This window comes from Mizuhopecten yessoensis, unplaced genomic scaffold (genome assembly GCF_002113885.1).
Source record: "Mizuhopecten yessoensis strain PY_sf001 unplaced genomic scaffold, ASM211388v2 scaffold3023, whole genome shotgun sequence".
Classification (NCBI taxonomy): Eukaryota; Metazoa; Mollusca; class Bivalvia; order Pectinida; family Pectinidae; genus Mizuhopecten; species Mizuhopecten yessoensis.
In genome coordinates, this window is record NW_018404837.1 from 961455 (window position 1) to 983825 (window position 22371).

The 22371-nt window shown below is 35.2% G+C and overlaps 1 protein-coding gene across 1 annotated transcript in view; it reads left to right on the forward strand.

Annotated features, from left to right (window-relative positions):
* The window catches only part of LOC110446874 (protein WBSCR14 homolog), a 30296-nt gene extending 13549 nt beyond the window's left edge, over positions 1 to 16747 (forward strand). The window contains exons 10-18 of the mRNA XM_021492215.1: positions 8757 to 8932; positions 9338 to 9422; positions 11917 to 12038; positions 12803 to 12898; positions 13134 to 13221; positions 14023 to 14122; positions 14593 to 14716; positions 15174 to 15303; positions 15832 to 16747. Of these exons, the coding sequence (XP_021347890.1) occupies positions 8757 to 8932; positions 9338 to 9422; positions 11917 to 12038; positions 12803 to 12898; positions 13134 to 13221; positions 14023 to 14122; positions 14593 to 14716; positions 15174 to 15303; positions 15832 to 15950 (1040 nt within the window). The 3' untranslated portion in view covers positions 15951 to 16747. The remainder of the gene's footprint in view (positions 1 to 8756; positions 8933 to 9337; positions 9423 to 11916; positions 12039 to 12802; positions 12899 to 13133; positions 13222 to 14022; positions 14123 to 14592; positions 14717 to 15173; positions 15304 to 15831) is intronic.
* The last annotated feature ends 5624 nt before the right edge of the window (positions 16748 to 22371 follow it).

The following is a 22371-nucleotide window of genomic DNA, read 5'->3' on the forward strand; positions in this document are numbered from 1 at the left end:
AAGGAAAAACAACTACATCTAGGATATATTATTTCATTTCAGATGCGCGATGTAGCATTGTATCTGAATAAAAGCTTCAAAGTTTTGTATGTTTGGATATTTCGAAGAGAGATCGGAAATAATGACAATATTTCTTATCGGTAAGGGACTGAAATTGGACCTAAAATGATCTCAGAAAAAGCTCTTACACTTCCTTTGTTAAACAGCATTTCCGTGGGGGAAATTATAGCATATAAAGATTATTGAGGATATGATGATGATCGCAACATAACAATGCAAATAATTGAATAATGTTACATTTTGTGATCAAATGACCAAACATGAATGCAGGAGGCTGGTATGAGAAACCTTTAGTCATTAAATCATTTACCGGGTACTCTTAACTTCATCTGGAGGTAATATAAAGGAGAGAGAGTTGATCAGTGACAGACTCTGTAAACACCAGCTTTTGTTTTATGTGATATTGTGTGAGTTATGAATAATCATCAATAAATTAAAAAGACCCACTGATGGTATATATATAATCATCCATAAATAAAAGTCACTGATGAGCATGGGAAACTATCCATTAATGAAAACCACTGATGAGCATGGGAAACTATCCATTAATGAAAACCACTGATGAGCATGGATAATTATATCCATTAATATATGTCACTGATGAGCATGGGAATTAAACTATCTGTTAATAAAAGTCACTGATGAGCATGGATAATATCCATAAAAGTCACAGGTGAGCAGAAATCTCTGAGTAAACTAAGACTCTGTTTGCAAGGACTGCTGATAAATGGTGACACGCTCCTCTAAATACTGAGGAGCTACTTTATTAGCTCACCTGGCCCGAAGTTTGTTCAAATAAATGACCTTCGTCCATTTTCAAGGTCAAAGGGGTCAAATATGTTAAATTCTTTAAACAACTTCTTCTGAATAACCAAAAAGCATAGGGTGATGATATTTGGCCAGAAGCATGCTGGGATGAAGGGCTACCAAGTTTGTTTAAATAAATGACCTTCGTCCAATTTTCAAGGTCACAGGGGTCAAATATGTTAAATTCTTTAAACAACTTCTTCTGAATAACCAAAAAGTATAGGGTGATGATATTTGGCCAGAAGCATGCTAGGATGAAGGGCTACCAAGTTTGTTTAAATAAATGACCTTCGTCCAATTTTCAAGGTCACAGGGGTCAAATATGTTAAATTCTTTGAACAATTTCTTCTGAAAAACCAAGAGGCACAGGGTGATGATATTTGGCCAGTAACATGCTGGGATGAAGGGCTACCAAGTTTGTTCAAATTAATGACTTTGAATCATATTCAAGGTCACTGGGGTCAAATATGTTAAAATCATTTAAACAACTTCTTCTGAATAACCAATACAGCTAGGGTGATGATATTTGGCAGTAACAAGCTGGGATGAAGGGCTACCAAGGTTGTCAAAATGAATGACCGTGACATATATTCAAGGTCACAGGGGTCAAATATGTTAAAAACCTTTAAACGACTTCTTACTAAGCAAAAGGCCAAGGGTGATGATATTTGGCCATTAACATGCTGGGATAAAGGGCTACCATATTTGTTCAAATGAATGACCTTCAAGGTCACAGTGGTCAAGATATGTTTAAATCATTAAATGATTTGTTCTGTATAAGACTCTGTTCAACCTGTTCAATGTCCTTGTTCGACATTCAAGGTCACGGGCGTCATATGTTTAAATCTTTTAATAGATTCTTATGAATCAAACACTGATATTCTGCCTGTAGTTGTATTTTAGTCCACTTTTAAGATAACAAGTGTGAGATTAATACCAGGTGAGCGATTCAGGCCCATTGGGCCTCTTGTTTAGAATCAGAACCTGGCTAAAGTCAACCCCTGAATGCACCTATCCTATCAATTAATGGGTTTAACAGCAAATCTACAACAGTATGCTTCTAGCTGAACTTTTGACTGATCTACAAATAAGCCATCAATGATACCAAACATTTCTAAACTGATAATGAAATCTGGCTTTCTCTTGTTTATGATGTTATGATTTAACTTAACTAATGACATTGGTATATAAAGGCAATATTCTGACAATTTTCAGATTCAAGGTACTTCAAATGATTGTTTAATCAACACAACTGCAAAACTATACTGAATGACTTGAAACATTAACAGTTTTAGAAACAACACATTATATACATATAAGTGATACAAATTAAATGTCATTGTCTAACTGATTACTATTCAGAAATAGTATGTTTAACTCACGGGACAAAAACAAATACTGTATCTACTGATTGATTGATAGGTTTTAACGTCCGCTTCACTATGGAGTAGTTCAGTACATATATATACAGGAAGTGTCAAGCCCTGCAGCTAGTGCCCAGACAGTGGGATATCAGGCAGCTGACCATTAATCACAGCAGGAGGGAGCTGACACAGCATGGCACTTCCTGTACCCAACCCAAATCACCATGCACTTTTTTACCTGGCAAATTTACCCTCCTACACTTGAACAATGTAACATGTTATGTTGCCCAATTTACATGACATCACAAATTCATGGTGAAGGCACATGTGGCTGGTGATGTTTCCTTCTGATTTTTCATGCAATCAAAATGTGTGTTTTTGTAAATGAAATTATATAAGCATGCTGTTGTTTCATCCAATACCCTGAAGCTTACTGAAGCTGTATCCTTGTATATGTAAGGAGGACTTGTTTGAAATATCTGCACTATAGTTGTTAAGAATGACTAAATCATTATACCAAAATGGGAAAATTCTCACATCAAAATGGCACACTGGGCACACAATATTGCCACAGGAAATTAGCACATATGAGATGTGAAAATTGCTTTGTTTAATTTAAATTTATGGTAAAAGGATCTTAGCAGAGACGTATACTACAGAGATTGTAACGATGATAGTTGTTCGTGTAGGGAAGTGTATGTGTTTAAATGCACATATTTTAACTACAAGAAAAGGTTAAATTCAGTGACTTGAGCAAGTCTTTTTCTGTGTTGTGTAGTTATAGACCTGATTGGGTCACTCCTCCACTTCATGGTCTGACCTACCTAATGTGTCAAGCTATTATCCACTGACCACTGGGCTATGCTAATTTCTGTCTGTAGGGGGTCAAGGTTATAGGAATAGTCGGGCAGTCCACTGACCTGCCAATTACAGGTAAGGTTAATAATTGACCAGCTCCTAATAGATCAGATCAGTCCATTCTTGTCCACTTGATCATGAGTGAGTGGGCAGATGTCCACAGAGGTCAACCTTCATCATCTGGTGTGATGTACATGTAGGCTGTGTGTGTATATATAGCACACATAGTAAGATGTCCCTTTGTGTATACCCTATTGGACAAAGGATGTCTGATGGCCAAACATCTAATGTGTTACACTAGTCAGCTATGGATTGAATCTGTGAAACCAAGTGTTGTGTACATTAACAACATACATATAACATCCAGGTGTGCAGTGTCAGACCTTGAGCACTGGGGATTATGACTTGACTTGAGTGAGGGAGGGTACGTGTGGGAGTGTACATGTGTACTGGTAAAGCTGTGGTTCAGTGATTCCAACTGTAACAGAGGGCTGGCTGATAAACATAATCCCTTACAGTGGAATGGTCGACATTGATCAAACATGGAATGATGTGATGTTTACAATGTGCTTCTATAATCAGTTTTGACTGATAAGTTTCCTTATCTCATATAGCTAGATGGATGCATGCTAAAGTGTCTATCAAACACAGGTACTGAGTCGGTGCAATGACCAGTGCCTGTACTAGTGATGCAACAGTACAGTCTACTTTTGAATCTACGAACATTGTCATTAAATTTACGACTAGATTAGTTAACATCCCGCACTCCGTTATCACTTACATCGCTACTCGAATCCATGTGTTTACAAGTCCAATCATTGATGATCCAAGTACAGATGTAGCTGACACCTCATATTTTGTTGGGTATAATAATACTGACAAGCTAACAATTTTTGTGATCGTTTACGTGCAGACAGTGGGTAGCTTTGCAAATTAAAGTAAATAGTGTTTTGTGACAATACAACAGAGAATAGAAGCACGCAAAAACTTACGTTTTTATTATCGTCTATCACAAAGGATTTTGAACTGATGACAGATATTCTGAACTATCCAAGATGGTGAATGATAATGTTGGCCCTACTAATGTGAAAAGTGTTAGGGAGTCCAAGGACAGGAGTGTAGTGCTTATATACGATCAAAATGAGACGTCACCTGTAGTTCTTCCAGTCAACTTGCCCTTACAGCAACAGCTGACCTTACAGCAAAGGTTACGTCAAACATTGGACTTTAAATTACAGCAGCAGTGTGCCATACGGCAACAGCCTATATATGTCAGTCCATCATTGACAGGTATTGATATTTATCACTTGATTACCATTTTATTCAGTACATGCACCTTCTGTAATTTATTCTGAAGTTGAACCCATGTGATGACCTATTATGATGTCATAAAATGACAATGAAATTATGTCCCACACTTCTAGATTGTACTAAGTTGTCACAATCAATGGAGACAAATGAGAGCAAGCTAGGATTGTGTGATAGGATTTCAGGGGATTTTTTCCCAATCTTCACGAAAATTCATAACTTGTGATTAAATAAATGTATATAATTCAATTTTATATAAGATTATAAAACTTATCACAAATTATTTAAGCTTGCCATAAGGGCGGTAGAATTAATGAAAACTGTGATTTGCTTCATAATTCTCGCATGACATGGAAACTAATGTTTATAAAAATCATATGTATGTCGGAGACATTTTGAGGCAATAGTATATTACGTCTCTGGTATATGTATCTGAAATAAGAACACAATTGATGAACTTGAAGGGATCGAGACAACATTTAACTTGTGTCCTGTCCGTGCCTGGAACTCTCGAGCTCCTAGCTCCGACAACAAATGGGGGTAATAATTAGCTGGGAAAATCTGTAGCTCTGACCATCACTCTAGCTGTCAACTAGGGGCTCCTCAAACAAGAACATTTTAATGTTGCCCAATAATATTGATCCCAGTGACAAATCATGTATTGATGATTTACGTGTACCTCCATCACAAGTCACATCCATGGATACGAGTTGCACGAATATTGTTTATTGGACATTACAGTACAATAACGACAGGAAGTTTATATCTTAAACCTTTTGATCAACATACACTACTGTATATGATACATTGTGTTTGTAATGGAATGTGAATAAACATTTGATCCCGTACTCCAGACAAGATAGACATCCTGATGATATAGTGTCAACGGCGTTATCTGTCATCAGATCGAGTGTCCAGGCAAATCATGAAAAACTTAGGCATGACAGCTGTCTATATAAATAATATACCATAATCACTATTGTAAGTGTCTCTCTCAAATGCATCAATCAACATATAAATTCACCATCTTACTTTTTTGTGAAAAAGAAAATTACCAAACCTGGCAAGTAATATCTAGGCCTATTCAAAATTTTATACGAGACTGTTTCATGATTAGGGCTTCCTAATTTAGGTATACACATAAGCTGTTCTTATAAATATAATTAGATATGAGGCTGTTTCGAGATTAATTCCTTTCCCAAAGTGACAGTCACTTGTATTTTAACATCTGTGTTAAAAACTTTTCGTTGATTAGCTCCATGTGTTTAAACACCAGCTGATCATGTATTCATCCGAGATCAGCACATGACTAGCTCATGGTGATCACAGTAATTCTATATAATGTGGTTTAGGAAGCCTATAAGAGCTAGGTCAAGGCCACTAGCTGTCAGACATGTCCAGATAGCTTTGTAGTAACTGATCATGCTACTGTAACACTGTGCATGTACACAAACCTGACAATGGGGATACTACAGTAAGCACTTCTTTTATTTTATACACAGTGATATAAAAATGATTAAGTCTTACATACAGTGATACAAAAATGATTAAGTCTTATATACAGTGATACAAAAATGATTAAGTCTTACATACAGTGATACAAAAATGATTAAGTCTTATATACAGTGATGCAAAAATGATTAAGTCTACCATAAGGACAGCTCTTCAGAGCTACCGGTAATATGTTTCATGTTATATATATATATACGACAAAAAATAAAGTTTCTTGTATCTAGTGTGCTCTGTGATTGTAATGCAGATATTTTGCAATCTGACACCTAGATGCCATATAATTGTAATTTTGAAGGCTAAAAAAGATGTCGAAAGCAGTGACTTTAAAACTTGAATTCTGTCTCTATAAGTATTATTTTAGTGACAAACTTTATTTTGGATGTACATTTGTATAAAGGTATTGGGATCTTAACCTGTACAGTTTTATGCTGATTTTGAATGATGTTTAGTATCATGGTTTTGACAGATGCTGTGAAAGTTAGTAGACATTTAATTAAATAAGATCTTTAAAAGCAGTGCCAAAATTGTTTTTGTAACCTTAATTTTACAATGAAATTTTTGACAAACTGTTTTGAATTTATAGGTGGCAGCTATGAAATTTATAGTGATTTTAGTGATTTGATTAGTTATTTGAAATTTATTTTTTTGAAAAATCATTAATGTGCATGGAAACAGAATTATATTTATATTTAATTGAATGTGACCATTTTGAATCTCAAACATGCTTTTGTTTACCTAGGGGATGACTATTCCTTCTTTGTGTATTGCAGTTATCTTCTCTTGTGAGCAGGTATTGATTGTTACGTCATTTGTTTGTGAGAGTAACGTCATCAATTTTTGAGAAAACGACGTAATTTTCTCACACAAACCAATGACATAACAATCAATACCTGCTCACAAGAGAAGGTAACTCTGCAATACGCAAAGACGCAATACAATAATTATCACTAGTGTCTTACTCAATTGAAACACCAAACTTATGTGTGTGATAAGATTGACCTCAATTCACCCTGAGGGAGCAGGTCAGGGTATATAGAGATCTGTGGAATAGTAGGTATACATTAAGTAAAACATATCATTGTAATTTAGCTTACAAGATCCGTCAAGATGTGTTATACATATAACAAGCTCACAAGATCCTGTCAAGATGTATTATACATATAACAAGCTCACAAGATCCTGTCAAGATGTGTTATACATATAACAAGCTCACAGGACCCTGTCACAGTCCTTAAAAGCACAACTGATATTTTCTTAGATCAGTGCATACATCTGTAGTATTACCTGTGGTATATACTTTTTGAATGGGTAAATATTTACATTGATTTGCAACTATGCAATGCAGCAATGTCAAAAAAATAATTTTAGCTCTACCACTAACCACTTAACACATACAGTTTTAAAGCTGTTTAGTTATCACCATCGGAAAATGGGATGTTTCTTATCATACATTACTCAAGTCTGTAAAATCATTGTTTGATATGGTGTACGTGGGTGATGCAACCTGAAGTGTGGACTTTGAGTTCTACTATATAAAAACACTGTAAAGGGTGATGCAATATTCATATTTCTCTATGTCAGCTAATCTGGTAAAAAGTTCAGTTATTTTAGCCGAGTCAGCATGTTAAACAATTTGAATAATGAAATAAGAGAAACATAATACCGGTATACCTTTATAGAAATAGATGTGTGATAAGAAATGAAATTACAGCAAGGACTTCTTAAATTACTCAAAAATTATCTAAAGATTGTTCATAATTAGAAAATAAAGTAAGAAGTATACAAGAAGACTGAATGTACACAGTTGAAATGTATTTCTGTGACTGTAATATGTTCATGTATCTTGCTAATAAGCTTTTACAGATATAATTTACTTAAAAGTCTAAACACTTTTGTTTCTGAAAAATAAGTTATATCTAGACTTAAACAACTTACAATGATATGCATGAACTTTTGTACTGTTTTACATGTGGGGACTATATATGGATTGTCTTGCACTATCACTTAATTGAAGACAGATTAATACTGATAAATATATGTTTTGATTCTGAATGATCTTTAAAGCCCTAGCTTAACAAATGTTTCTGCCTGTATGAGGTCATCAAGTGCTTACGATTTAATGGCACTGTAATTATAAGTACTTGCCATTGGGATTGAGTGGTTTTACCAGCTTTACCACAGATAGTCTATCAGTAAATACTGTATACATATAAAATGGGGTCACCATATTTTACATACCATGTTAATACAGGTGACCCTCCTCTTTTCATGGTCCATGCTATTTATTTTTTCTAAAAACAATATTTGTATTGGATTGATTATATGAATTTAATATTGAGAAAGGACAGCACCTTTGTTCTTGTTAATTAATACTGTAGGTTTGCCCTTTACCTGCAAAATTCTTTCAGGTTCAAAAATACTGTATGCTGTCTTATTAACTCTCTCTATATAGCCACTTACTTGTAGTTTACTTTCATGCATGCATCCTAATTTACTCTGTATACTCTGTTTACCTGTATTCCGTCTTTGTGATTGCAGAGTTGTCTGCTCTTGTGAGCAGGTATTGATTGTTACGTTATTTGTTTGTGAGAGTAACGTCATCAATCTTTGAGAAAACGACTAAATTTTCTCACACAAACCAATGACGTAAGAATCAATACCTGCTCTTAAGAGAAGATAACTCCGCAATACGTAAAGACGGACTAATAGATACAGGCACAGGTATATACCCCATTATTCCCTAATATAACTTTATATAACTGTTTACCTTCAATACCTACAGGTAGATATACCTGGAAAATATATTGCCCCCTAATATCTAACCCTTGCCCTGTTTGATCATTACAGGTACATACCCGGGAGCAGTGATAAAGGTGGAGAAGGATGCCACTACACTATCTAGTCCCACATGTACAGCAGCCAGTCTGGCCATGCCAAGCCTATCCCAGCTGCAGCCTATCCGTCCCCAAGAGTCACCGGCACCCTGTCCCCCCTCCCAGACCATCACTATCAGTCTACAGGAGGTAGGAAAGCTGGGGCCCTCGTTTGTTTCAGAATTCGTTACAGTTTAAAAGACCTTAAGCTGAATTTTGTTGATACAAAGAGATATAACTGTCTTCCATACCTAAATGACTGGGTGCTGGTCGAGTTGTACAGGTGCATGTGGTTGTGCTATCAATGTCAATGATTTATAACATATAAATTCTTGGGACTATTTCAAAATGGTTGTTAGACAGTTTGTTAAGACAGATGTCACTATTAACCGGGAACTGAATGTGTTAGGATTGAGCATTAGTCCTTCTGTGATCTCTGACCAATTAAGATTGAGCATTAGTCCTTCTGTGATCTCTGACCAATTAAGAAATGTTGTAACATGTAACAAGCATCCTAATTATTGATAATACTGACAATTTTTGTTTTGTGTTTAGGCATCCGACTTGAACAGTAGGATCAGTTTATATGGGTCAACATCCGCCATCACTGGTAGATCCACTGATGACTTGTCTGGTGACAGTAAGTACATGTATAAAAAACAGTTTCTCTTCCACAACCACTATAGGTTTCCTCACTCCCACAACCACTATAGGTTTCCTCCCTCCCACACCCACTATAGGTTACCTGACTCCCACAACCGCTGTAGGTTTCATCACTCCCACAACCGCTGTAGTTTTCCTCACTCCCACAACCACTGTAGGTTTCCTCACTCCCACAACCACTGTAGGTTTTCTCACTCCCACAATCACTATAGGTTTCCTCACTCCCACAACCACTATAGGTTTCCTCACTCCCACAACCGCTGTAGGTTTCCTCACTCCCACAACCGCTGTAGGTTTCCTCACTCCCACATTCACTATAGGTTTCCTCACTCCCACAACCACTATAGGTTACCTGACTCCCACAACCGCTGTAGGTTTCCTCACTCCCACAACCACTATAGGTTTCCTCACTCCCACAACCGCTGTAGGTTTCCTCACTCCCACAACCACTGTAGGTTTCCTCACTCCCACAACCACTATAGGTTTCCTCACGGCCGACTCACTGAACAAACCTGCTAGGAGTTATTTCATTAGTCTATTTTCTAATTATGACATCAAGTAACAATGCATCATCATCTGCTATTGTGACATCATAGTTCATGGCAATTGTGTCCCTGATCGAAAACAGGTTTAATGTATTTCCTAGACAAATGTAGGGATTTCTAGATTCAATATCTTTACATTGTGGTAGAAAAAGGTCCCAAAACTTTTGATAGTTGATTATCATGTTTATATAACTCTCGTTGGTTAATTTTCAAATTGTAAAAGACACTCTGTTAACAAAAAGAATGTCTTTTACAGTTTGAAAATAAACTAATGAGAGTTATATAAACATGATAATCAACTCTATCACGTATTGGGGAACACCTATACACCAAATCATCTTACATGCATATCTGTTTTAGTTTATAGAGAGGGGTAATGGAGCTTATAGAGAGGGGTAATGAAGCTTATAGCGAGGGGTAATGAAGCTTATAGAGAGGGGTAATGGAGCTTATAGAGAGGGTTAATGAAGCTTATAGAGAGGGGTAATGAAGCTTATAGCGAGGGGTAATGAAGCTTATAGAGAGGGGTAATAAGCTTATAGAGAGGGGGAATGGAGCTTATAGAGAGGGGTAATGAAGCTTATAGCGAGGGGTAATGAAGCTTATAGAGAGGGGTAATGGAGCTTATAGAGAGGGGGAATGGAGCTTTTAGAGAGGGGTAATGAAGCTTATAGAGAGGGATAATGTAGCTTATAGAGAGGGGTAATGAAGCTTATAGAGAGGGGTAATGGAGCTTATAGAGAGGGGGAATGAAGCTTATAGAGAGGGGTAATGAAGCTTTTAGAGCGGGGTAATGGAGCTTATAGAGAGGGGGAATGGAGCTTTTAGAGAGGGGTAATGAAGCTTATAGAGAGGGTTAATGAAGCTTATAGAGAGGGGTAATGAAGCTTTTAGAGCGGGGTAATGGAGCTTATAGAGAGGGGGAATGAAGCTTATAGAGAGGGGTAATAAGCTTAAAGAGAGGGGTAAAGGAGCTTATAGAGAGGGGTAATGAAGCTTATAGCGAGGGGTAATGAAGCTTATAGAGAGGGGTAATGGAGCTTATAGACAGGGGTAATAAGCTTATAGAGAGGGGTAATGAAGCTTATAGCGAGGGGTAATGAAGCTTATAGAGAGGGGTAATAAGCTTATAGAGAGGGGTAATAAGCTTATAGAGAGGGGAAATGAAGCTTATAGAGAGGGGTAATAAGCTTAAAGAGAGGGGTAAAGGAGCTTATAGAGAGGGGTAATGAAGCTTATAGCGAGGGGTAATGAAGCTTATAGAGAGGGGTAATAAGCTTATAGAGGGGGGTAATAAGCTTATAGAGAGGGGTAATGGAGCTTTTAGAGAGGGGTAATGAAGCTTATAGAGAGGGTTAATGAAGCTTATAGAGAGGGGTAATGAAGCTTATAGAGAGGGTTAATGAAGCTTATAGAGAGGGGTAATGAAGCTTTTAGAGCGGGGTAATGGAGCTTATAGAGAGGGGGAATGAAGCTTATAGAGAGGGGTAATAAGCTTATAGAGAGGGGTAATAAGCTGATAGAGAGGGGTAATAAGCTTATAGAGAGGGGTAATGAAGCTTATAGAGAGGGGTAATGGAATTGAAAATTATGCATTTGAACAAATTCAATGTAGAGAGAACTATTTGATCTCTGAAAACTAACAGTCACTTGCAAGTTTACAATGGAACACTTTTATAATTCCCTGCAGATTGTTTCTGACAAATGGCTTTGCTAAAAACACAATTTGTTAATGTAATGATAATGTAATAGCTCCATTTTGGGGACACATTTACCACATAACTATAAGCTTAAACTTGAAATGAGTTTGTTCATAGTAAAACTATTTTATTGTGTATCTATATGGAAATCACCAGCGAAAATCGTATATATAGATACAAGTACAACAAACTCAGGATGGACTCTAAATCTGCTGTTACGTTACAGGTACAGCCGGCTCCAGTTTGAAGTCCAGTACAGCGAGTACTCCTATGGTGGCCGACAGCTCCCCAATTCTCGACACAGCCAGTCTTGATATGGGTAGTCCACTCTCGGAAACTGATGGAAATGTGAGTTCTGAGTGTAGCACGTTGAACATTAAGGGAGTGTACTCCAGTCATTTTCCTAGTGCTTTCATATTTCAGTCACACAACCTGTTCAGGATTGAAAATAAAATTGATTTTTACATGACCATCAAATTTTTACAGGATATATTATGGTATGGGAACATCTATCTGTCTGTCCATCCAAACTTAACAGTAGTTTTCAGCAAAAAGACTTGCTTAGATATCATCATCTTTTGATTAAGCTTAGTAAGCACTTACAATATACTAAGGCTTAGGTTAAGGTCAATGTTTAACAAAATTTAAAGCATACATTATAAAGCAAACTGCACTCTGATTAGTCAAAGGTTTCCAACAATTGCTTAATTCGTTCACCCCTACCTGTTAAATTGGACTTACCCAGTCTCTGATTTGGTAAGACTTTGGGGGTAAATGGGTTAATCATATATGACCTGATTCTGATAAAAAGTTCTTAAATAAATATTCTATACAGAGACAAAAATTGATTATATAACACTTAGGAATTTATGGAGTTTTAATTGTTGATGTGAAATGGAACACATCTATAATATGACAACATTTCAATATTGATATAAGTTCAGTACATGTACTTCCGAAAGGCATTTTTACAAAGAACCTGTAAGGTATTTTTTTTTACATGTTTTTTTGGTTTTTTTTGCACAAATCTCTTGGAAGTTTCATGAAAAGAAGTTTTGTACGGAAAGAGGTAAACTTGCAGACTAAGTATCTTTAAATACTGTTTGTTTCAGGACTCACCTAGGGGGCGCCACAGTAGTGGAGACGGGGGAGGTACTCGCCGAGTTTCTCACACCTCTGCTGAGCAGAAGCGCAGGTGTAACATAAAGGTAAAACTAGTGTGTTTATGTATCGGTGTACTTGTATTTGTCAAATTACTTCATGATTTTGCCAGAAAAGCCAATAAAAAATTGTTTTCTTGATTTTACTTATCTTTAATTAGATTTTTATGAGCTGTTCCTAATACTATGTAATGTCCTGTGGCAGAAGCTTGGTTGGTAAATGATGTAAGTTAAGTAGAATTGATATCTATTAACTCATAAATTGGTTATTTCTACATTTCAGAATGGTTTTGATGTGTTACACTCTCTGATACCAGCTCTGAGTCAGAATCCTACTGCTAAAGTGAGCAAAGCAGCCATGCTACAGAAAAGTATGTCTACACATTCTGAAATAGCAGCCTAGTAAAAAATAGTATTTTAAACTACCGATATATAAAGGATAATATTTCACCTTCTAAATTTACATATCATGCCACACTTACATCTTTTTCTTTGGAATTACTGGGTATCTTAGTAGGACAAGCTAATGGAGTTACTGGGTGTCTTAGTAGGACAAGCTGATGGACTTACTGGGTGTCTTAGTAGGACAAGCTAATGGAATTACTGGGTGTCCTAGTAGGACAAGCTAATGGAATTACTGGATGTCTTAGTAGGACAAGCTAATGGAATTAATGGGTGTCTTAGTAGGACAAGCTAATGGAATTACTGGGTGTCTTAGTAGGACAAGCTAATGGAGTTACTGGGTGTCTTAGTAGGACAAGCTAATGGCATTACTGGGTATCTTAGTAGGACAAGCTAATGGCATTACTGGGTGTCTTAGTAGGACAAGCTAATGGAATTACTGGGTGTCTTAGTAGGACAAGCTAATGGAATTACTGGGTATCTTAGTAGGACAGCCTAATACGAAAATGCAAATTACATGATTTTAAGTTTCAATTAGATAAAGGGAAGATTACAAAATCTCAGAAAGAAAAAAATTAAAGATTAAGAAAAAGCAAAATTTAATCATCATATTTGAGTGGCAAAATTGTCAAATTGTCTGTTTGACTTATGTGCTGCCTTGAATATTCAAATATTGAAACATAACTTCAAATACCATGCGGACAGATTATTGCAATATTAACACATTCTTGTTGATAATTTCATGTGGAACATAAAATGGTTTGTTTTAGCTGCGGATTACTGCAAGAAATTGAAGTCAGAACGAGCTCATATGCAAAAAGAGGCAGAAATACTTAAACAAGAAATAGAATCTCTCAACCAGTCTATTAGGTAAATATATCTTTTATTCAATATAAATTTAGAAACAAAACCTGTTAACCAGTCAATCAGGAATCAGGTAAATTATAAATGTGTCGGGTATAAGAACCCTACCAGTCTAAAATATTTACAACCAGCATATATACTCTTATATCAGTTTGAACCCAATACAGAATAGCTAACCAGTCTTTTATAAGGTAAATATTTCTTCCAACTAGTAACTATAATTAGGTTAAAACTGCTCTTAACCTGTATAGTGCAAATTTTAATAAGATTCATCAGTTTGGAAACATGTAACTGTAATATTAAAGTTTTACTGTATACACAAACAATGTACATATGATATGAATGATATGCCCCCCCCCCCCCCCCCCCCCCCCCNGAATCCTGATAGTCTGAAAGTTCTTTTTCAAACAAAATTTCAATTTAAAGTCAAAAGTCACTGAGAAACAAAACCCAGAATATTGTTGTTCTGTTAACAGTACGTGCCAGTCCCAGTTACCAGCCACCGGCGTTCCTGTGACGAGGCAGCGAGCAGACCAGATGAAGGAGATGTTTGATGAATATGTCAAGAACCGTACACTTGACAACTGGAAGTTCTGGATTGTATCCTTTATATTTAAACAAGACATGTTGTGTAGTAAGAAGTTTCACCGAGGTAAATTCTGGAAAAAAAAGAAGGAACGTACTGTAAACCCTTGTGGTGGAGATTATTTCATAAATGTGTCAGAAAATTCTATTCTGTGACCATGAATTGTACCAAACTGTTGCCCAGGCTTTTGTGTGTTATCTGCTAGCCCTGATTTAACTACCACTAGGAACCTGTGCTCCCTTCATTTAATATGTCCCAACACAGCTGAAATGTAATGAACTCATCATGGGGAGGGGGGGGGGATATTAATGTGAAAAAAATAACAACTGACAAATGTTTTTCTGCCCAGATAGAAGACTTGGGGGTTTCTGCATTCTGAGCACTAATAAGGTAAAATTCAGTAACCAATACTAGATATGTTAAGTTATAAGGTACCAACGGGAAAATCTTATCTCCTTGACCAATGTCCAGTTTTCTATGATGGTGAAGCCACTGTTTGAGGCCTACAATAACATGGTATCAACGGCCAGTGTGGATGAGTTGTGCAGGACCACGATGGCCTGGCTTGACCAGCACTGCTCGCTAGTGTCCCTCCGACCCAGTAAGTCATTCTAGAACTGAGTACTGCTAGGTACACATGCAGTGTATGTTATTACTCATCCTAAAGCAACCATCACTAGAGGATAAGTGCCATTTTATATCGGGGGAGGGATAGGAAAAAACAACTTTCAATAGGCTATTTGACAAAAAGCATAATTTCATCTTGACAAGATACATAAATGAATTTTGGAAAATGTCTATACAAAACTTGTTACCCAAATTATTTAAAGCTTTGTTTCTCTTTTAACCAGCCGAAATGTTGTTACTTTGTCCATATCACTGTTACTTGCTTGAAATTAATGATGGTTCTTCCAAGACCTGGTGCACTGCTCCTGTCAATGCTCCCGTCATTTCATTTGCTGTGTTCTTGTTCAAAGTCTTAAAAGCAAACTTGTCTCCTCGTGCTGTGTTATTTTTTTTCTAGTATAGATCAGCAGTAAGTTAAGAACAAGGCCATAGTCTGTATAATTTTTCATTCATTGTCGAAAAAATTCTCACCCATTTAATCAACCTCTTCTTTCCATTTCAGCTGTTCTGAATGCCTTGCGGCAACTCAGCACATCCACCAACATACTGACCGATCCAGCCCGCCTGCCAGAGCAAGCCACAGAGGCGGTCATCAAGGCACAGAAGCTTTCCAAATCCTGAGCCTTACCTGAAATCTGATTGGCTCAAAGTCTATGATGGTGTCATGCTCGTCCGAGTTCAGACACTCGTCAAAGTAACCTTAAAAGGAATTTGCTCAAATAATTTGGCAAAGTTTCAGGAATCCAATCCGATAGCTATGTGTGACAAAATAGCTGATGACTTGCAGGTTTTGCGTCAAAACAATTGACTCACAGTTTGTATGTCAAAATGAACCTAAGCTTTGCATAGTAGAATTTTTGACTCCATATCGTGATTGGCATTATCCTGCTTTGCAACAGAATTCCAAGTACCAGGTCGTGACCATGTGTCACTTTGACTATCGCAAGTAGTCAAATAATGACAAAGCCAGTAGGAAAGCCAAAAATGGTACAACAGCATCATTGAAAAGCCATCCAGAACAGTGTTAGACATGAAGGTTGTGACAGAAATGGCCATATTGACTGGTATGATATCTTGCCTTTGATTGACATTGTACTGAATGTTGACAACATTGATTGTGCCAATATTATGACTAGAAACTGGAATCAGGATTTTTCAAAACATTTTGAGATCATGGTTGATACAGAATGGTGGGATGAGATATTTATCCTAAGGTTTGTGATGATAACCGGTGTTGAATGGCAATTTGAAACATCTATGGGTTTAGACCATTGATGTGACCTTGACAAAGGTCAAACAGACAAGGGTAGCCATTTAGATTTGGTTAAGGCATTTTGTGAAGTTTTGCCTTCCAAACGGCTGACTTTGTTTTACACTAAGGAAGTGATGTGTATATCAACATACTGACTAGTTTGAAGCCTGTAAAGAAAAAAAATAATGATTCAAGATCTAGAATAGATTTTAAAAGGTCACTTATTTCTACAAAATATATTCATACTGCGTCTGTTATGACATAACGTCCACATTATTTACACTATATCTGTGTGTTATACTCCTCGCTGTTACTGTTTATGTGTGAAGTAGTTTTATCTGACCAATCATGTTTGAAATGTGCTTTATTTCAGAATTGTTTTGATATCTGTTTATAAGATTACAGAATCATTTGTTAATGAATTACTCATTGTTTTAAACTCATACATACAGTATCAGCCTTAGATTGGAATCTTACTTTTTGTCAAGACTTGCATCGCTGAAATGCTCAATAAATATATGCATACCAGAAACTGGTTCATCATTCATGATACTTCTATAAAGGAATTTTAGGGCTATTCCAAAATAGTTTATTTTCTGATTGTGGGACTTATTCAATGACCGATTCAGTTACATAGAATAGCTGATCCGTCTTCTTTTAAATGCAACATTTCTGAAGAGTAAATTATGGTAGATCAGTAAAAGGTGAATACAGACCTTTAACCCTTTCACCACTGTAGACCATAATGGACTCATCCAGATCAATGCATGGAAGAGTCTACTAAAGTTACATAGGGGTGAAAGGGTTAAGTCTGTGCAGGGGATACTAGGTCTGTCCCTGTTTATAAACAACTTCTGTGACTGTGGTCAAGGTGTTTTGAATGTGTGATACTGTTTAAATGAAATGGATCAGGATCAATTCGTCTATAAAACACCTGCTGTTTGGGAGGGGGGAGCTGGTGTTAACGAGTATAGAATATACATGGGGGGAAAAATCTATGTTAATTTACCCTTTCACCACTGTAGTCCATAAAGGACCCATCCAGATCAATGGATGGTAGAGTCTACTAAAGTTACATAGGGGTTACTCCAATGTGTGTAAAATAAAGGATTTATCAAGTGATTTTAATGAATTTACCAACTCTTTCATATGAGTTATTCTGGAAAAGACCTTTATCACTACTCAGCAGTTGTTACTACCGGGTAAAAGAAATCAATGATGTTATTTTTACAATATGTATAAGTATTGTCACTAGGTACCAAGCAAATTACTTGTTTTGTATCAAGCAATTTACCTCTGTTTTTAAACAAGTGCCCTCATTTTGTATTGATTTAAAACAAAATTATTAATCCCATTTGCATATTAATTTTAATATTCCACAACCACTTCTTTGAGAGCCATTTTCATATAGAGTGTATTCATGCAAGATTCATTAACATTATTTTTGAAAAAAAATATTAATTCAGAAAATTTAAATATGCATTGATTAATTCTAAAAAATAAAAAGCTTGGCATGTTAATTTATTTTCATATTTAAGAATATTAGTGAACTTAACATATAATGTAGGACACAATGAAGATTTTCTTCTAATGGAAAATGATAGATTGTTATGTGCAATGTTTGTTAGATCAAAATTAATTTCATCAAACTATGAAAACAGGGAAAGTTTTGATGTAAAGAAAATTAAGAAAAATGGTTGTGGAAGTGTGTTTAACTAAAGCTGAAACTGAATGTTATTCAGAAAAAGAATGATACTTCATCAATTATTTTGCTCAATGATAGTTGCGAGTCTATTGAAGTAGAATTATATACCAGTATTCATTTTGATAGAGCGACATTCCAGTTTTCTGTTGTAGATTGTCCGTCCTGACCAGTGTCTATAGCTTAGAACAAGTATGATACTGTCATGATTTGTTTATTAAAACCCTTTGTTTAAACTCTTAGAGTTTTAAATATCATGCTGAAAATGATTTGTGTTCAAGAACATCGTTTTCAAAGATGTTTTCAAATTTCAGTTCTATTTGTGGAAATCATATTTGATGAGTGTTATATACAAATTTTTAGATTCAAAATATTGACTGAAAAAGAAAGTCTCAATTACATTTGATGTAAAATTTGTTCACTTTAGATTGAGAAATAATTACTTTTTATTATACCATAAACATAGTTGTACAGAAATACCATGATGACACCTTAAAGGTGTATGCTACCCTATACATTATGCCTTTCATTTGTGTAGAGTTATCTCCCTTAAAATCATTTCATGGATCATATTCCAAATTAGCATTCATAAATGATTATTGAGTTTCTAAACGTAGAGCTCTTTTGGGATTATGGAAAATGATATGTATGCCATTAAAAATAGCATATATTGGTGTGTGAAGATAAGAATATGACTACACAAGTAGTATTCTATGAAAGAGTCACAAATATTTCAAAATCCAAAAGTGTTATTCTCCAATTATGAAAGGAATATGATTCACCTAAATCATCAAATTTTAAAATTTGTTAAAAAATCCATCATTGCATACATAAAAATTTCATTGAATACGCATACAATGTACATGTAATCTTGAATGATAAATTTCAAATTGTAGGGCTGTCATTTATTAAAATGTTTGCTTAAATATATTGGCATAAAAATATGATACTCCAATATGTATCAGTTATACAAGAAGAATCTACTAAAACGGAAGAAAAATACATTTAAAATGATAAATAATAAGAAATGTCTTGGTTCATTTGAAAATATCTTAAGGATCCCTGTCCCACTGCTGTGTTTTTCCCCCCTATACACAGTAACCTCCCCTCAGTTTTGTTTTTGATATCACTGTAGGACAGCCGGCCCAACACACTTCCATTGATGAGGTAGCTTCGTTGGTTTAGAGTGTAGAATAATAACTTGAATTCCAGAGTTTGAAAGCTGGTTTAGCTCCCCTGAAATTTTACACTCGTAACATTGTTCTTGATAAAATTTCTTTATTTTGTCTTTATACGGAAAAACCCACAAGGTATGATTTTCTTTTCAGAAATGATTTATCAAAGCTTAAATCAAGCCTTAAAAACAGTTTCCAATGTGTAGCTACAGTCTTTGGCAGGGATCCTGAATCCCATATGTCTTTTCTTTATTGATGAAAAGACTGGTTCTTGTATTCTCACTTATCAGGACAGATTTGGTTGTGCCCGGAGAAAAATTAACAAGTTGGCATTATTGATATTTAACCCTATATGTATGTATAATCTAGACAAAGTTGTTAGTGGTGACAGCCCTTTGTGAAAGTTCGTCACATCTTTACCTGTTTGGATTTCTTCAGGTAATAAGGTGTCCATAATGATCAATTAAAACAGGGTATTCATTAAATGGTTTGAAAGTTATCCTTCTCAAGAATTTGATTTTTCTTAATTACCTGATCATCTCCATTTCATGGCCTGAGAAAAATAAATCTTGAAAAATATGTAAACGTAGCAATATTGTAATGTGTTCGGGTAAAACAATTGTAGTGTATTGATGTCAGAGAACGATTTTATCTACATTGTCGTGGAAATGAGCTGGTGCCCCTTTGATAGCGTTTTACAGTTGCTGATACATTGTGTACATAGATATTACATTGGTTCAATCTCCTTTCATGTCATCGCTCCTGGTATCTTTAATATCTATCATGTGGTCAGTCTATCATGTGGTCACTATCATGTGGTCAGTCTATCATGTGGTCAGTAGTAAAAGTTTCATTGATTTACTGTGGAGCTTTTCTTCATTGATATTGTCAAAATGATGAAATTTGATTTGTATTTTTGCCAGATTTATGTATATGCACTTCACACATTTTATTCCCAATTCTCGAGCAGTCCTATGTATCTACGTTCTTACTGGTTAGTATTGTATTGGTGGTAGTGCTAGTCTTTTAAAAAAAAGTTGGGTGCCAAGTATTTGTGTTGATTATGCATATACAAGGAAAAAAAATTAAAAACATTTTGGTATATATATATAATTTCAAATGTTGACACTATGTCAACACTAAGTGTTAGTTTTTGGTGGATGTGCTGAAATAGAACTGTTGTGGAGAAAGAAGTTTATCCAAAATGACAAAAATTATAAAGGAAAAACGTTACATCATTACAGCATTGATTTCTATTCTATCAAATTAAATTTTGGTTTGATTTGTATATATCTAAAACTGTTATTTCTTCTGTACGTGGTATATGTACAAGATATTTATCATTTTAAAGGCAGCTTTTTGACATAGTTAATAATCATTATAGATTATAAGTACCAAAGTTGTAGAAATTTTGTAATATATTTAAGTACGATGTACAAACTATTCTGTGTAATGTCACATAGCGATATTCAATATTTATACATGACTGCTGGTAATTCATTATCATTCATGATTAAAATTTGATTTTGTCAAGTTGTTTTAATTTTATGTACCTTATTTTTATGATTAGTGCTAATGGTTCAAATATACCCCATCAATTTCATCAGGAAATTAATATAAAAAAATATCCCGTTATGTTCTAAAATTGCCTTTCTATCAAGTTATTAATTTCTCTTCTGACTGTTGCATCCTTGTTGTATTTTTGGAAACATGTAAATTAAAACTTCAGTTTTTCATGCCAATGCTTTCAGGATAGACTTTGGTAACATTATTTTTGGCTGGATTACATGATGGTTGAGAAATATGTTTTTAGGATCAATGGCGAAGCACATTAAGACTTAGCACACTGTTACCTATGGAGTAAGTGGTAGATGTATGATGTTCCCAGATTTTGTTAACAGGCCTAATTAATAAACACAGAATGTGCTATGAACAGCATTGGCAATTTTAGAAATAGTTTCTCTATATGAATACTGGAATTTTATGTTTTAATGTCAAATTCTGTGTTTAACATATCGGTTTACAAAATGATTTGTATAAATATTAATGACTGGGAATTTTTCTTTTCAATTTGAATTTAAATGCAACACAAAATCAGCGTGGAAGAGTTTTAAAAAATACCACAAATGTAGTACGAATTATTCTGACGTTTTATTGACTTATTGACGCCAGACCGATATAAAAAAAAAGTCGATAAAATGTCAGAATAATTCGGACTACCACAAATGATACAGCTAAATTTGCACATTTACGGTATTAGTAAACCTCCTAGTCAACAATTAAGAATATCTAAAATTACTGAAATACGTTGCATTATGAGAATTTAAGGATCGATTGATTATAAATCTTCATTGAAGATATGCTTATGTTTTTGTAAAGGAGTTCAAACATGTTTGTGTATCGTGTAACTAGTGTCAGTGTCTTTTCCTACCCTTGCTCAAACAAACTTTCTTTTAAGGCACTTTTGAACTTTCTACAGATATACACATGTATATATAGAGAGGGTTATTGGGAGCTGTTGCCATTCATACTGTCAATATATATACCCATAAAAGATTTCCGTGCATATTACCAACATAAAAAAAAATATTGCAATCGTACAATGCATTGTGTATTGATAGAAAAGTCAGGGTTCTCCAGACATTTGACAAAGCTGTTGACAACCGAATCAGCAGAATTAATTTGTAAGAAAACAATAAATGAACAGTGGAAAATAATTAGTCTAGATGATTTATTTCAATTATACTGACTAGGTTTTTACCAGAAGGTGAATTGTTCTGTACAGAGATATGGTTGAGATCCTTAAAGAATTCCACATTTTGTAGACAATGTGAACAGATTGGAAAACGAACTTTTAAGAAAAGATTGCACCTAAACCTGTATGAAACACAGTCAACAAGTTGCTCATAATAT